Source organism: Eptatretus burgeri, chromosome 14 (assembly GCF_056783735.1).
Source record: "Eptatretus burgeri isolate ZD-2024b chromosome 14, Ebu_testis_v1, whole genome shotgun sequence".
Taxonomy (NCBI): Eukaryota; Metazoa; Chordata; class Myxini; order Myxiniformes; family Myxinidae; genus Eptatretus; species Eptatretus burgeri.
This window is the reverse complement of record NC_140974.1, coordinates 38,504,804-38,523,373: the sequence shown is the minus strand read 5'-3', so window position 1 is coordinate 38,523,373 and position 18,570 is coordinate 38,504,804. Positions and strand designations below refer to the sequence as shown.

Sequence of the window (18,570 nt, the reverse complement as noted above, 5' to 3'; positions counted from 1 at the left end):
CCCCAGCTTTGCTCTTTCAATATATTAGTAATCACTTGACCTGACCAGACTTGACCTCCCTTTCCTCCCCCTATTCCCAAAATCTTCCTTCCACTTCTCTCCCACCAACCTCAGGCCCACGCTAGTCTCCTCGGTGGTAACGCCGTGGCTTATGTCGGGATTGGCACATTGACCGGGCCACAAGGTTCCCTCCTTACCCGTGCATCACCTTCCCTTCAGCAGCTGGCTGCAGACTCCCTTGCAGAGGTGATTTGTTCCCAAGATTAATATCAGAAGGGCAATGTTATTGCAATGTACAATCTACCAACATACTTCATGATTATTTCTATCTTTTAAATCCTCTCGGGAAGCTTAAAAAAAATAAAAATAAAAATCTTTTGAGATAGGACTCAGATAATGCAGGTTAAGGTTACAGTTTAAACTGTTGCTATTTGAAGGAGTGGCAGTTGTTTCTGAGAACAGTCGCTGACACAAGGGCAAAAGAGGAAGAAATTTTTCAAAGGCCGAAAACGAAGTTCGACTTCAGCACGTGAAGCGCAAAGCGGGGTTAAGCAATTGGTTCACTCTGTCCGTCTACAGACGTCAGTCGATGATCGAGTAACTACTTGATTTCAATTAAATCTTATATTTTGAACACTAGAACCCGAATTGGAACTCGAACCTGCAGTTTAGCAGTACTTTGGCTCTGACGTTGGAAAATTGTACGGAATCTCGTCCCGAATGTGCATGCGCACAGAGGAGTAAGGTTATTGTTTCTGTCTGGCAGTCAAACAAAATAGAAAATCATTCCACAAAGGAAACTTACTGTTTTTAGGGACGTCATAAAGGACACAGACAACAGGCATGAAGAACGAAGTTAATCTATTAAATCAAGTGGTGTAAAAGACTCTGCACCAATGGTAGTAAACTTCCAAAAAAATGTTTTATTTGTTGTTTTTTTTTTAAGACAAACTTTAAAAATCTTTATTTAATTTAAATTGGATTATATACTTGTACACTGCAGAACTCAGATCACATTTTTAGCAGTTTCATAAACCTCCAGTTTAGCAGTACTGTACTTGGAAAAATATTACACCATTTTATACCATCTCACTAGAGCAATCAAATTTTCTGCTCACTCTCATCGTCGGGGGATATCGATATTCAGACAAAATGGTGGTTCGTAGGAAATATAGACTCTGCTCGGAAATGCCAAGTAAGATTTGAAAAGACCCTTCTGAGGTTCTTTTTCTCAAGACTGCACAGGGTAAGGTATTCCATGAACTCTCTCATTGAAAGTAAGTTTTAATCATATCGATATTGCACTTGGTATGTACAGATGATTTCATCGTGTTATTTTTTATATTGGAGGGTGGTGTGGAGGTGGGTTAAGCAGGCTCTTGTATGTCGGTACCCTGTCCAAGTTCTGATTTCCTGCCATGATCTTCAGGGGGCACTGCATCAGTGGCATTGCTGTACCCTTGCTGAGCTCACTCTCTCACTCTCTCACTCATGGCTGCTGGTTGCATCATTGGTTAAGGGCACAGCTATGCTGCTGATGCAGTGTCCCTATTTACCAATACACTGGGGCTCATTTTGCCAACCTTCGAAGGATGACAGGCTGAGTCAACCTCACCTGGTATTAATTCAGCGGCCAACGGGGTTCGAACTCAGGACCCTAGGATCCCAAGTCAGCCACCCTAACCGCTAAGCCAACACCAGGCTTGCTGAGCTAACTACAGTAGTGCTTTAACCTGCAGACCAAATCTATCATTGTATTATTACCTCTGCCACTTAAGGTGAAGGAGGTTATGTTTTCACCCCTTTCTGTCTGTCTGTCTGTCTGTCTGTCTGTCTGTCTGTCTGTCTGTCTGTTTGTGTTCAGGATATCTCAAAAAGTTGCGGACAGATCAGGATGAAATTTTGTGGACAGGTTTGGTGTGTGACAAGGACGAACTGATTAGATTTTGGTGAAGATCCGTATCTGGATCCGCCCACTACAATATTTTACGTGATTCTTCAACATTGATAGATAGGGTTAAACCGATATACAGCACGATATATCAAAAAGTTGTGGACGGATTCGGACGAAACTTGGTGGACACGTTGGGTGTGTGTGGCAAGGACGAATTGATTCGATTTTGGTGAATACCCAAATCCGGATCTGGATAGGAGGATTACTTAATTTTTAAGTGATTCTTCACCATTGAGAGATCGGGTCAAAAACGATATAGTACTGAAGAGCATGATGTTTCAAAAATGTTATAGTCCCGATATGTTCTCATGGATCAGGCATTACGTGGCGGAGGTATGCGCTCGAACGAGTGTCCTAGTTTCAAATATGCGTTTCCAAGGGAATGTTATTCATGTTTTCAGGGTACAATCATGCAATCTAGAACAAAAAAGACAACACCTCTTTGTTGGGAATTCGAATTGGAACACAACGCAACACAACGACGACAAGCATTTCACGGCCATTTTCCATGTTAGAGCGGGGGTTAGCCTCGAATTGGAACAGGTCTCTCTCTTCCTCTGGCCCGTCTCGAGATTATGCTTCATTGTGATCACCGGCTTGGGTATACCACTGCACGTTCAAAATATCATGAGTAGAATTCGAGGCAAAAGTGATCAAGTAATACAGGGATTTCGATAATGGGTTGTATAATGCATTACTAGACACAGCTCTTGATATTCATTGAAACTTTATGGGATGGTATGAGAGCTGTAGATGGATAGACGTGAGTGGGATGCTTCGGGGGATGGTATGAGAACTGTGGATGCACACACATGAGTGGTATGCTTTATGGGATGCTCTGAGAGCTGTGGATGCACACACATGAGTGGTATGCTTTATGGGATGCTCTGAGAGCTGTGGATGCATACACATGAGTGGGATGCTTCGTGGGATGCTATGAGAGCTGTAGATGCATACACATGAGTGGGATGCTTTATGGGATGCTATGAGAGCTGTGGATGTACACACATGAGTGGGATGCTATGAGGGCTGTAGATGGATACACGTGAGTGGGATGCTATGAGAGCTGTAGATGCACACACATGAGTGGTATGCTTTATGGGATGCTATGAGAGCTGTAGATGCATACACATGAGTGGGATGCTTCGTGGGATGCTATGAGAGCTGTAGATGCACACACATGAGTGGGATGCTTTATGGGATGCTATGAGAGCTGTGGATGCACACACATGAGTGGGATGCTTCGTGGGATGCTATGAGAGCTGTAGATGCACACACATGAGTGGGATGCTTTATGGGATGCTATGAGAGCTGTGGATGCACACACATGAGTGGGATGCTTCGTGGGATGCTATGAGAGCTGTAGATGGATACACGTGAGTGGGATGCTTTCGGGGATGCTATGAGAGCTGTAGATGGATACACGTGAGTGGGATGCTTCGTGGGATGCTATGAGAGCTGTAGATGCACACACATGAGTGGGATGCTTCGTGGGATGCTATGAGAGCTGTAGATGGATACACGTGAGTGGGATGCTTTCGGGGATGCTATGAGAGATGTAGATGGATACACGTGAGTGGGATGCTTCGTGGGATGCTATGAGAGCTGTAGATGCACACACATGAGTGGGATGCTTCGTGGGATGCTATGAGAGCTGTAGATGGATACACGTGAGTGGGATGCTTTCGGGGATGCTATGAGAGATGTAGATGCATACACATGAGTGTGATGCTTTATGGGATACTATGAGAGCTGTAGATGCATACACATGAGTGGGATGCTTTATGGGATACTATGAGAGCTGTAGATGCATACACATGAGTGGGATGCTTGAATGGATGCAGGCATTTGTGGATGAGAAGTGTGGATCAATGTGACCACTCCTTGGCTTTTTTTCACAAGATCTCGGCTATTCGTTGTTCACCTTGGCGTCTTGGTTTTCTATAGCTTTTCTATTATCGTCACTTTTCCGAAACCTTGTGAATTCTTGGCTTTTTTCATTGGCTCACCTTGGCATTCATGAAAATGAGGAGTGGTCACACTGTTGTGGATGCATACACATTGGACTGTATACACGTGAGTCGTTCATAATTTCGAAGAAATGCAAAGGCTTGTCATTTTTTAAGATAAGGTGTCCTATACATGGTAATAAATAATATTTATTTACTAATCATGGTTGATTATTTTTTTTTTTTGAAAGATTGATTTAAAGGGTGTTTCTTGGACTACTGTTTGCGGCGTACCATTCTGATAACCTTTTGAGCACTCGTGAACAAAATTCAGATCAAAGTTACTCACGTTTGTTCATGAGGTGGTGGTTTGGTCAATAGGCTCGGAGGAGAACGTGGGGGGTGGGGGTGGTTCTCACCCTTCTCCTATCTTGTCTGCTCTTCCGTTGTGCCATCTTGTGGGCGGTTTGTGGAGTGTGGTCACTTTTCTTATCTTCTGTTGTTAATTTATAGTGATTCAGAATTATAGCTCATTGTTGCCATCTGAAGATGAACACCCGATTTAAAGAAACCGATTCACTCCAGGATGTCCAACGATGGCTGTTGCATTGTTTTTGTCTTTGCAACAGCTGAAAGCTACAGCCAAGAGACTTGGTTGTGCTTTATCCATTCGACTTGAAGGCAAATTTATTTTCCTTGAGGACACCCTCAGTTTTATTAATATTCACTGAAATGTTTGCTCGAACATTTGTTTCAATAATATTAGCAATTGTATTCATTTGTTGTCTACGATAACATGTTCAAGTTTTTATTTACATTTTTTCCATCAATTTATCTCAGGCTCATCGTTTAAGCCGCTGTCACACCTTGACGATTTAGCCAGCATATGCCGATTTATGAAAAATTTGTCTAAAACGCTGGCACACGTCGAATACATTATGGGTACGTTTTGTATACATTAAGACCACACTGAAAAAACACTGCCATAAGTCGTAGTACGCTGGCTTTAAACGTTGTACTTTTGGGTTGTCCTCAAATTTTTTCATGCTTGAAATTTTACGACGTATGCCGGCGTATGACTCGCACGTTCCGCTACGCTGGCCACAAGTTGTAGGCACGTTATGCGATCGTTGACACACGTCGACACACGTTACTTGTAAGTCGAAACACGTCGAGGTAATGTTTAGCGTACCCGAAACGTATTTCTAACCTATGAGTAACGTTTTGTAAGCACGCTACACGAACGTTGTTCACACTTCGCAACACGTTACTTGAAAAAGACGTAGACGTATTTGACGTCTTCAGGACGACAACAGAACTTAATGAACGCGTTTCTAACTTGCAGATACCGTATAATGGCGTAATGGCAGCGATCAGGGGAATTGGTATATCAATAGAGGCTTCGCAGGAGGAACCCGTCTTTTTTTTTTTAGACTTCGTGGTGAGTACATGTCCATGTCATTCCGAGAGATGGAGGATACGGCAAGGCTGAGAAGACAATATCTTCCTGTCCTCGAACATCAACATGACCTCATCGAGTTGACACTGCACCAGTTGTGTGCCAATAGAGCCGGGAGAAGAAGACGTGAACAGAGGAGAAGGAACTGGGTGAGACCATGGATCGGGAGGCGACGCCATTACGGCGTATATGACCAGCTCATGGTGGAACTCCGGAACGAGGACCATACATCCTTCATCAACTTCCTGCGAATGCCCCCAGCGATGTTCGACGAGCTGCGAGCCAGAGTGGGTCCAAGGATAACCAAGCATTAATTATTATTAAATCATTTCAATAGTCCAGTGGAAGCGATTTAACTCGTTCAATGGAAACGATTTCAATTTCCGAGCACCAGCGTCCAAAAACAATAGGCGAGTGACAGCCGTTTATTAAAAGTGAAGTTGCAGCTTATGAATAGAAAACCTCACGTAATCGTCGACGATACGCTGCCACGCTATGCATACGTTAGAATATCGTTGGGCATAGGTTGTAGACGCCTAAAACACGCTAATCAATCGTTGGTATAACTTATATATAAGTTATCGAAGCGTTCTGTGTTCATTACTAGTACATTATGCATTTGTCCAAGTCGTTTTGAATACTTTTAAAACTGAAACAAAAAAATAGTTCATCGTGGGAATGAGAAAAAAAAAATTAGCCGAAAAGAACATCGAACAATGGTGCAAAGTAGTCTCCTGTTCGTGGATGCAACGAGGATCCATCATCACCCACACCTTCCCCATCACGCTCACCTTCTACTTCTGACATGGACCTACTACTACTACCAATACTACTACTACTACTACTACTGACACGCTCGCCTACTACTACTACTACTACTACTACTACTACTACTACTACTGACACGCTCACCTACTACTACTACTACTACTACTACTGATACTACTGACATTGACATCTACTCAACATGGAGTCTGGAACACTGACGGGTTCCTCTTGTGAACCCCATTTTTATATACCAATTCCCCTAAACGCTGCCAATACGCCATTATACGGTAGATGTAAGTTAGAAACACGTTCAGTAAGTTCTGTGGTCGTCCAGAAGACGTCAATCAAATTCGTCTACATACGACAATGTGCATTTGAGATACGTTACACATAGGTTCAAAGCACGTTACTCATAGGTTAAAAATTAAGTTTCGGGTATGCTAAACATTACCTCGACGTGTTTCGACTTATGAATAACTTACAAGTAACGTGTGTCCGACGTGTGTCAATGATCGCGGAGCGTGCAGAGAACTTATGCCAGCGTATGCGGAACTTGTGAGCCATACGTCGAGTACGTCGTAAAATTTTCAGCATGCTCCTAACGTATACACAACTTACCCATACCGTATTCGACGTGTGCCAGTGTTTTACACACATTTTTCATAGGTCGGCAAACGCTGGCTAAATCGTCAAGGTGTGACTGCGATGTTGACACTTCCAATTCTCAGGCGGTTATGATTTAAATTGGCGTGCGGCAGGTTTTTAACAGGCTATGCCACGAGTTCGTCGGCGATACGTGCGGCGCGCTATGCCTAAGTTAAACTATCGTTGGGCATAGGTTGTGAACGCCGACAACAGGCTAAGCATTCGTTGGTATAAGTTATCTATAACACAACGAAACGTTCTGTGCCCGTTACTGATATGTCATGCATACGACCAACACGTTAAGAATACGACCAAAACTTTTTTTAAAACCTCAAAACTTCAGCGTACGCCAACGTTTTACATACATTTTTATACATTGCCATTGCTGGCTAAAACGTCAAGGTGTGACAGCGCCTTTAGCTTGGACATAAATCACGTGCAGGGCAATGACATTGGTTGACGTCCGTGTACTTCAATGTGAATTACAAGGACATAAGTACAAAATGGAAAAATCCACAAGTCCTCGGTTTGGATGAGAATGCAAGGCAGGTCTACGCAAAAGTCGCAAGAGTTTTAGAATTTCAAAGGCAAAGTACCTTTTTGAATTGATGTTTAAAGGAGACAAGCAAAATAGTAAAATAAACAAATTTGCAAATTAATTAATCATTTATTAAACGGCCATTGTATATGTAACTTGAGATCTCTAACAACAATGTTCATGTTTTCTGATAACATTTGTTATTGTTATTATTATTATTGTTTATTTATTTTCCTTGGGCTTGCAGGATAGCCGAGAGGTGTGCATGCCTCTCTCTGAGCTGCCTAGCCTGGGTTTGCATCTCAACCAAACTGTAAACTGCATGCAGGGCGAGGCGACGAAGGGTGTGCCGTCCCTCGGATGGACCTTAAACTCGGCGTCCTGTCCGCTGGTATTAGTTGGTGGCCATTAAAGATCCCACGGTGTCCTTCGCAAAGAGTAGATGAGTTATCGCCGGCACCCTGAACAACTTACAAATTCCGACCACCTTCAGTCGAACGTCCTGCTTCCCCATTTATTTTATTTTTCATTCGAGTGCACAATGTTGAACTGAGACATCTTAAACACGCAGACCCACATTATTATTATCATTATTGTTATTATTATTATTCCTATTATCTCCACCACCGAAGGTGGATGGAAGTTATATTTTCACCCGTCTGCATGTCTGTCCATCTTTTTGTCTGTCTGTCAGCAGGATATCTCCAAAAGTTAGGGACAGATTCAGATGAAACTTGGTGGATATGTTGGATATGTCGAGGGTTGAGAGACATAATGTTGTAACTGCATTTTCTGCAAAATTGAAAAAAAAATGGCTCTCATGTCTTTCAACACCATTATTTAGCGATTTGCAGGGAATGGGAAATTTTTGGAAAATTTTCAGTTACAATATTGTCTCTCAACCCTCAATGTGACAAGGACGAATTTATTAGATTTTAGTGAAGATCCAGATCCAGATCCAGATCTGGCCCATCAGTGGGATACAAAGCGTAAACTGTTCAGCCTGGTGGAGGTATGTGCTCTACCGAGTGCCGTTCTTCGATGATGTTCGCCATCGAAGATCGGAGGTTACTGTTTTCACCCCTTTCTGTTTGTTTGTTAGTTACTTACAAAATCTAAAGATGTTCATGTTTTCTGATAACGTTTGTTATTGTTATTATTATTTTTATTATTATTGTTTATTTAAAGATTTATCTAAATTAAAATCTAAAGATTTCGTAAGTACATTGATGACTTCCGTTTCTGTTTGTTACTTACGAAATCTAAAGATTTCATAAGTATATTGATGCCTTCCATTTCTGTTTGTTTGTTTGTTTGTTTGTTTGTAGGCACGATAACTCGAGAACGGAAGAAGCTACCAATGTAAAATTACACCACGTGATTCAGGAGGGTGATGGCTAGTGCTGATTAGATTTTGGTCAAAATCTGTCAAAGGTCAAGGTCACAGTGAGGTCAAACATCCAAAAAATGATAACTCGAGAACGGAAGAAGCTTCCAAAGTCAAATTAGACCACGTGATTCAGGAGGGTGGTGGCTAGCGCTGATTAGATTTTGGTCAAAATCGGTCAAAGGTCAAGGTCACAGTAAAGTCAAACATCCAAAACATTCGATTTTTGATGGTTTGGTACAGAATCATTGTAGAAACTTCTGGTTTGTGTTGCTACCTTCTCTCGAGACAGCTTTTATTAGACAAGGTCAGAGGTCAAGTTGACGATTTCGTAAGTACCAGTCTATGACTGCTTGTTTGTTTGTTTGTTTGTAGGCATGATAACTTGAGAACGGAAGAAGCTACCAATGTCAAATTACACCACGTGATTCGGGAGGGTGATGGCTAGTGCTGATTAGATTTTGGTCAAAATCGGTCAAAGGTCAAGGTCACAGTGAGGTCAAACATAATTCTGTAAATTCACGTGGAGAAATGGAGTATATTTGCTTCGCTCGACGTTACGAGTTCGTTTTAACTTCGATTTTAATTTTGTCTTCGGTTTTTGCGATCGCTTAGGACGCTTAAAACTTGGTTGTCGAAATTCTGGTAAAAATCGGAGTTTTGGAGACGTTTTAAGATTGTATAAAAAATATTTCACTCGACGCATCACGGGTCGTCCCATGATGCAGTGCGCTCGAGCAGACGCGTCGTTGAGTCACGTTAAGGTTTCCGTGTGCGCGCTGACGGTGTTTTCGATAAAGATGGTGTTTAAAATCTTTTTTTTATCCCAATAATGGTTATCGTCGCATGCCTGACTCGCTAAGCCGTCGGATTATGTAAAGATTGTTGGTGGATGGCCGAATATTACGGTTTTGTGACTTTGATAAAATAATATGAAATAAATAAATGCGTGGAGAAATGGAGATTTTTGCTTCGCTCGACGTTACGAGTTCGTTTTAACTTCGATTTTAATTTTGTCTTCGGTTTTTGCGATCGCTTAGGACGCTTAAAACTCGGTTGTCGAAATTCTGGTAAAAATCGGATGTTTTGGAGACGTTTTAAGATTGTATAAAAAATATTTCACTCGACGCGTCACGGGTCGCCGCATGATGCGCTCGAGCAGACGCGTCATTGAGTTACGTTAAGGTATAATTACGTGGAGAAATGGAGATTTTTGCTTCGGTCGACGTGACGATTTTTGATGGTTTGATATAGAATCATCGTGGAAACTTCTGGTTTGCGTCGCTACCTTCTCTCGAGACAGCTTTTATTAGACAAGGTCAGAGGTCAAGTTAATGATTTCGTAAGTACCAGTCTATGACTGCTTGTTTGTTTGTTTGTTTGTGAACAGTATTATGGAAAAAATCCTCGACGGATTTCGCCGAAACTTGGTGGGGGGGGGGGATTAGGTATGGTCCAAGGATCATGCCATTAGATTTTGGACTTTGGTGTTTAAATCCCCCCCAAAAAAATTGAGAAAAAAATTTTTTTTTTTTTGCATTTCTACATGTTTTAAGTGATTTCCAACCCCCCCCCAAAAAAAAATGAGAATTTTTTTTTTTGCATTTCTACATGTTGTAAGTGATTTCCAACCCCCCCCAAAAAATGAGAATTTTTTTTGCATTTCTACATTTTTTAAGTGATTTCCAACACATCTCTTCTCAAAAAAAAAAATTGTTAGAGAAAAAATAATTTTTTTGCAACTTTTTTTTTTCAACAAAATTTCGATTTCTTTTTTTTGCATTTCTACATGTTTTAAGTGATTTCCAACCCCCCCCTTCTCTTGAGACAGCTTTTATTAGACAAGGTCAGAGGTCAAGTTAATGATTTCGTAAGTACCAGTCTATGACTGCTTGTTTGTTTGTTTGTTTGTGAACAGTATTACGGAAAAACTCCTGGACGGATTTCGACGAAACTTGGTGGGGGGATTAGGTATGGTTCAAGGATCATGCCATTAGATTTTGGACTTTGGTGTTTAAATCCCCCCCAAAAAAATTGAGAAAAAAAAAATTTTTTTTTTTGCATTTCTCCATGTTTTAAGTGATTTCCTACCCCCCCCCCCAAAATGAGAATTTTTTTTTTGCATTTCTACATGTTTTAAGTGATTTCCAACCCCCCCCCCAAAAAAAATGTTAGAGAAAAAATAATTTTTTTGCAACTTTTTTTTTTCAACAAAATTTCGATTTCTTTTTTTTGCATTTCTACATGTTTTAAGTGATTTCCAACCCCCCCCCCTTCTCTTGAGACAGCTTTTATTAGACAAGGTCAGAGGTCAAGTTAATGATTTCGTAAGTACCAGTCTATGACTGCTTGTTTGTTTGTTTGTTTGTGAACAGTATTACGGAAAAACTCCTGGACGGATTTCGACGAAACTTGGTGGGGGGATTAGGTATGGTTCAAGGATCATGCCATTACATTTTGGACTTGGTCCAAAAAAAAATTTTTTTTTCAAAAACATTTCGAATTTATTTGCAAAAATATTTGAATATTTTTTTTGTATTTCTACACGTTTTAAGTGATTTCCAACCCCCAAAAAATAAATTTGTTAGAGAAAAAAAAAAAACTTAGAAATTTTGCAACTTTTTTTCAAAAAAATTTCGATTTTATTTTTTTGCCATTTCTGCATGCGCGTCAATCTAGTTTAGTTTATTCAATCGTGGTTCAGTACAGTCTGATCCGTTTTGACCTACAATGAATAGGATATCAGGTTCACTTAAGTGACCCAGCAGTATTGGCGGCGGAGGTTTTGCACTCTCCCGAGTGCTCCCCCTCTACCGAGTGCTCCCCCTCTAGTTGTTGTTGTGTATTTGACTTGCACATTGTTGTAGCATCCGAATGGCAGGTTATAGTGTTGTATTGTATGGCATTGTTCCGAATGACCACCCGAATGGCATTGTTGTCACGTTGTTATGAATTCCTACATCCGAATGGCAGGTTATAGTGCATTGCCGAATAAAAGTTTTGATACAAACTTAAACAAATAAATGCTTGCAGCAATTCAAGCTCGTAGTTTCAACCCTTGTGTTTTGAATTGTAAAAACATGCACTCTGCAAAATGTTCATTTCATAGAATCAAGTTTCATGTTTTGGCAACTCGATTGGGTACCTTGGAAATGAACAAAAATCCAATGTTCGCAAGGGATGAAAATCTCTCCCGATGTAAAATATCATTGCCCAGACAGTGTCGATGCATTAATTGTGGTTGCATTGTGGTGTTCCAAGTGAAATACACCATTGACGCTGTTGTCGAATTTGGAGACTTTTGCCAAGGAGTGTCCTTAAATTGCTCTTTACCTTTTGCGGTCGGGCTGCCCTCCACCTTTGCTCACATCTTCGCTCGAGGAGAATATTAAAACGAATGCCTGAACAGGTGGTGGAGAAACAAAGGATTTTTTTGCCTTTGCAGCGGCTGGTGAGCGAGGCCTCATCGCTACCAATCTGATTAATCCATTTTGATTTTTTCTGAGAACCATTTGCATCATACAATTGGTTTCTATTTGGCTTTGGATATTATCATTCAACCTTGTGTGAAATCCACGTTCTTATCATTTTTCTTTTCCTTTGATTGTATTTCACCTCGTACGTAACATATTCATACTTTGCACTTCACTTTAAACACAAGCTGTAAGTCTTTTGCACGTCTGGATGTAAATGGCCTTTTAAAATAGCCGAGGGGTTCGTCGAGTTAGCGAGCACTGGTTTGAATATTGTTTAATGTTCCTTTGTAAATTATGTCCGAATATCATTGTTTGTGAAATGTACAGGTAATTGAAAATCCATCAGTCCAGCGACAAAAAAACCCCATTATCAGGTAGCTTTCTTTTGCTGGAATGACACTGACGTCGAACCGTTTGAGCTCCGCCATCACTCGGTGACTTCATGTATAAATCACAAGCACAGGGATTAATTTTGCTTCTTCCCTTCTTATGACCTTTGCATTTTGATAATCAGCTTGTTTTGTGTAAACAGCATACTCAAAAGTATACACACTATTATATATATATATATATATATATATATATATATATATATATATATATATATATATATATATATATATTGGTCAGGGCTCATGGAAAAAGTGGATGGCAAGTGATGTCACATTGACAAAATGAAAGAGAGAAGGAAACACACATATATATATATATATATATATATATATATATATATATATATATATATATATATATATATATATATATATATATATACACACATACAAGGCACACACACACACACACACACACACACACACACACACACATGTAGTTGAGCTGCAATTCTTGTTTAGTGAAGAGAAAAAAAAGATCATGATTGAGTATGGGGAAGAAAGTGAGCATTAGATTGCTGTCTTGAAGAAATGAAGGGAAGAGCACAAAAGGACGGACTCAGTGAAGTGATTACACAAGCGAGAGAAATAGGGGATAACGTAGTGGAATGCGCAACAAGCTTGGACTTAGAGAAGGAAACAAGGAATTCATTACTGGAAGTATGTGGGTGTGCTCTTACTTAAAGCCCTGATGAGTCAAAAGAGCTGTGAGAGCAGAAAATATGGAATGGAAGACTGAAAAGGCTGCCATTCTTTCTGCCATGAGGGAAAAGTAGACCAATGATAGTGGACCTTATTATCAGCAATCTCATTGATCTCCTGCGGGTTGGCTTTCATTGATGTTCTTTAGCTATCCAGGTGTATGGAGGCCTATCCCATTATGCTGAATGTGGATGAAGGTTTTCTTCAGCTCAGAAAAGGTTTGCCATGGTGGACAATGCTGAGATGGCATCTGCCTCCGTATTCTACCTTGGCTTTATAGTAGCCAAAGATAAGGAATTCCAGAGACTGCACCTCTGAGAATGACTGGCCATTGGAATATAATGGGGGTGTTGAAGAAGCTGTCTTGCTTGAACAAGAGTGGAAGCAAACATAAGATTTTCCGAGATTAACAATCGGCTTATCTGCACATTCCCAAGCGAAGGTTTCAACCATGAGGGTAGTTAAAAATTGATGTGGACTTGTTATGCTAGAATATCAAGAGCACAGGGAGATTGAAGGAACTTCACCTAGTTCTTAAGATATCTCCCTGCGACACATGTAAATACTGTCCCATCGATGTGATAGCTAGCACCTTTATGTAATCAACATAAAAACCTTTCATCGGGGTACGTATCCATATCAGATCACATGATTTGTCTTCTTCATCATTTGTAAACATAATGCCACTGAGATGTTCTTCAAGTGGTCCAAAGAGGAGATGAACATCACAAGTTTGATGCTGGACTACATGTGGGATGTTTTAGTACTTCCAAACCCATGTCTACAAGAGAAGTCATGGTATTTGGTCAGGTTAGGTAAGGGAGCATGCGACTGTGCAGCGAGTCACTGCGACCACTTTCCGCCGGTACTCCAGAGGCCTCTGTCTGGCCATCCCCCAGGCAGAGGCCTGGCCCATCCCCATTCCCATCTTCTTGAGATGACAATCAACCTGCTGTAACCACTAGGCATGTGGTTGGCCAGTTGGCCGACTCCACTCAAGAGGCTCCCTCGCTGAGAAAATCTGGTGAGTAGGATCAGCGTCAGGAAAACAAGTCATATGCCCATACAGGTCAGGTATGGGAGCATGCGCCAGAGCAGTGCGTCACTGCATCCACTTTCCGCCGGTACTCCAGGGGCCTCCGTCTGGTCATCCCCCAGGCAGATGCCTGGCCCATCCCCATCTCATTGAGATGCCGATCGACCTGCTGCAACCACGAGGCATGTGGTCGGCCCATTGGCCTCCATTCACGAGACTCCCTCGCTGAGAGAATCTGGTCAGCAGGATCAGCGTCAGGAAAACGAGCCACATGTCCATACAGCTACAGCTGACGCTCACAGACTATGCAGGTAAAAAATCTCATTTGAGTCTCTCTCAGCAACCGCTCGTTGGACACAAAGTCCGACCAGCGATAGCCAAGGATTCTCTGAAGAGACCTGGTACCAAAGGAATTAAGTCTCCATCTCAGATCCTTGGTCAGAGTCCAAGTCTCACATCCATAGAGCAAGACTGGAAGCACCAAGGAGCTGAAGACTCAGACTTTTGTCCTCCCGCACAGGTACCGGCAGTGCCACACCCCATTATCCAGTGACTCCATGACTCCCCAGGCCCGACCCAGACGTCTATTGACCTCTGACTCACAGCCAGCAGAGACATGAATATCACTGCCAAGGTAAGTGAATCTCTCCACGACCTCAACATCCTCACTACAAACAGGCACAGACAGGACAGCAGCATCCAAGATGTCATTGAAAGCCTGGATATTAGTTTTGACCCAAGAAATCCGTAATCCCAGTGGCTCCGACTCCTCATTCAGCACGTCCAGGGCCCCCAAAAGGATATCTAAAGTCTCCGCAAAGATGACTACATCATCTACTAAATCTAGGTCAGAGATCTAGACATTCCCAAACGATGCACCGCAGCTTCATCTCTCCGACATCCTCCTGAGAATCCAGTCCATACAACTGCTGAAAAGTGTGGGAGCCAGTACACACGCCTGACGAACTCCAGTAACAACTGGAAATAAGTCAGCGATGGTATCACCACATTTCACAGCACTCTCAGTTCCAGAGTAGAGTTCAGACATCAAATCGATCAGTTTTGGTGGCACCCCACGAAGACCAAGAATCCTCCAGAGGACATCCCGATTCACTGAATCGAATGCTTTACAGAGATCAACATAGGCTGCAAGCAGCCCCTGCCAAAACTCTCGGTTGCATTCGGTGAGGACCCGAAGAGCAAGGATACGGTCAATCGTTGACCTCTTCAGTGTAAAGCCTGACTGCTCTGGACGCTGGTGCTCAAGCAGATGGTGGCAAACCCTATCAATAATTATCCGAACAAATACCTTGCCCGGCACTGAGAGCAGCGTCACCCCTCGGTAGTTGTTGCAGTCCTCGCGATCAACCTTCCATTTCCAGAGAGGAACAACAAGGCCCCTCTTCCAGTCAGTTGGGGTGATGCCTGTGTTCCAGGCAGAGCATAGAACTGAATGCAACGACACGAGTACAGCATTTCCACCAGCCTTGAGAAGTTCAGCCTGGATGCCACAGATCCCTGGAGCTTTATGCCAATTCAACCAGTTCACCACAGCCTGTGTTTCCTCAAGAGAAGGTGGACCACAGTTGATTAGAGGGTCAGCAACAGGGAATGTTACACCCCTGATGTCCAACTCAACAGCTGGTGGATCAGCCTGGTACAACCGCTCAAAGTAACCAGCCCAGCGGGCCTTCACTTTGGACTCCTCTGTCAAGAGCCTTCCACCTTCTGCTCTAACTGAAGTACACCGGGGGATGGGCTTGGGTGAACACAATGCGCGAATTCCCCTGTAAGCAGGATGAGAATCCCTTGACCACAGGTGATGCTCTACCCCCCTCACAGATTCCTCGCACATAGGCCTCCTTGTCCACCCTTAGCGTACGTACAGTTTTACGCCTCAGCTCCCTGAACAGCTCAGCTCTGCCATTCAGCCTGGCCCTGCGACTCTGGTCAATGGTATACAGTGTCCCTTGAGAGACAAAATTGTTCTTTGCCCAATGGTGAGTTCCAAGACATCCACCGGCAACATCAAATACGGTGGTCTTGAAGGCATTCCACAACTCTTCAGGACCTGCAAAAGCACCCAGACCCTTGAAATCTCCATTCAGCTTGTTCGCAAGCTCCTCAGCTCCCCTCTCATCCTTGAGCTTGCGAACATCCAGCCTAGGCTGGGATGGTACCATTCTCCTGGATTTAAGGTGCAACTTCAGAGTTGCTACAACAAGCCGGTGGTCGGCATTGAGGAACTGAGCACTCCGGAAGACCCTGCAGTTCTGGATCATTCTCCAGCAATCATCAACGAGGACATGGTCAATCGCCTTTGCCACACCGCTAGCGTTGGAATACCAAGGCTCGTGATGAGTTTTTGGGCGCTGAAACCATGAATCGGCCACCCTAATCCATGACTTCTTGCAAAGTCAAGGAACTTCGTGCTATTCAGGTTCACAGTTCCAGACCCATGGGGACCAACACAAGTCTCATAACCATCCCTATCAGTTCCTGTCGATGCATTGATATCCCCCAAGACTAGAAGTGTATCTCGTCTGGGGCACTGATCAACCACAGACTCGAGCGTGGCGTAGAATGCATCCTTCACGGTGAGATCACTTGCCTCAGTCGGAGCATAAACAGAGACCAGGGAAATGACACCCAAGGTGTGATGAATCCTTAGTCTCATAATATGCTCGTTGACCAATGTTACCTCAATTATCATTGGAGTCAACTTACTGGACACAGCTACAGCAACTCCTTGGGCATGGTAACCATCAGAGCGACCAGACCAATAGTAGGTGTAACCACCCACCATGATCTCGCCGCAATCCGGTCTCTGAACCTCAGAGAGTGCTGTAATACCGATGTCCAAATGCTTGAGCTCAGATGATAACAGAGACAGGTGATCATCCTCTCTTAGGGATTGGACATTCCAGGCACCCACCCGAAGGGACCGCCTCAGGTTAACCCAAGGAGACCACCGTCTTGTGGATGACACCTCAGCACCACTCCAACACACTCTCCCGCAATCTGACCCGGGAATGTTACCCCGTGGTTTCCCTCATATCATCTAAAGATTGGGGGTCCCGAAGGCTTTGCCCCAATCATCCGGTGAACACCCGTCATCCGGTGAGCTGCCCTGCGAACGGAAGCTGCACAGGAGGTACTCCCACGGAGTGGGTTTTCAGATTTCTTTGCTTTTTTGTGTTTTGCGGAATGAATTATTATAAAGGTAACATACAGCTGCATTATTAAGGGAACAAATCTCAGCTCAGACTGTGCAGGTAACAGATCTCATCTGAGTTTCTCTCAGCAAACATTCGTTGGACACAAAATCTAACTAGCATTCACCAATAATTCTCTGTAAGAGAGCTGGTATCAAAGGAGTTAAGGCTCTTGTATCAGAGTCCAAGTCTCACATCCGTAGAGCAAGACTGGAAGCACCATCAGACTCTCGTTCTCCTGCATAGGTACCAACAGCACCACAGCCCAAGATACAGTGAATCCGTGACACCCCAGACCTGACTCAGATGCCTGTTGACCTCTGCCTCACAACATGTGGAAACAAGAATATCACTGCCAAGTTGAGTGAATCTCTCTGTGACCTCAACATCCTCCTCACAAACAGGAACAGATGAGATCGCATCCAATATGTCATTGACAGCCTGGATCTTGGTTTTGACCCAGGAAACATGCAATCCCAGTGGCTCCATCTCCTCATTCAGCACCTGGAGGGCCCCAATAAGGATATCCAGTGACTCCACAAAGATGACTCCATCATCTGTGAAATCAAGGTCAGAGATATTGACATTCCCAAATGATGCACTGCAGCTTGATCTTTCTGACATCCTCCCCAGAATCCAGTCCATACAAGCGCTGAAAGGTGTGGGGGCCACTACACACCCCTTACAGACTCCAGTAACAACTGGGCATAAGTCAGAGATGGAACCACCTACTCATCACAGCACTCTCAGTACCAATGTGTGGTTCAGAAATGAGATTGATCAATTTTGGTGGCACCCCGCGAAGACCAAGAATCCTCCAGAGGGCATCACGGTTCACCAAATTGAAGACTTTGCGGAGATCAATATAGGCTGCGAGCAGCTCTCGCCTGCATTTGGTGAGGACCCAAAGAGCAAGGACACGGGCAATCGTTGACCTCTTTGGTGTCAATACCGACTGCTCTGGGTGCTGGTGCTCAAGCAGATGGTGGCGAATCCCATCAAGGATTATCTTCGCAAAGACCTTTCCCGACACCGAGAGCAGCATCACC

The 18,570-nt window shown here is 43.1% G+C and overlaps 1 protein-coding gene across 5 annotated transcripts in view; it reads left to right on the top strand.

Annotated features, from left to right (window-relative positions):
• NAALADL2 (N-acetylated alpha-linked acidic dipeptidase like 2) overlaps positions 1 to 18,570 on the top strand; it is a 363,340-nt gene that overhangs the window by 275,642 nt on the left and 69,128 nt on the right. For all 5 annotated transcript variants that reach the window (XM_085854415.1, XM_085854417.1, XM_085854419.1 and 2 more), the window contains one exon: positions 115 to 246. In XM_085854415.1, coding sequence (XP_085710541.1) covers positions 115 to 246 — 132 coding nt within the window. The remainder of the gene's footprint in view (positions 1 to 114; positions 247 to 18,570) is intronic.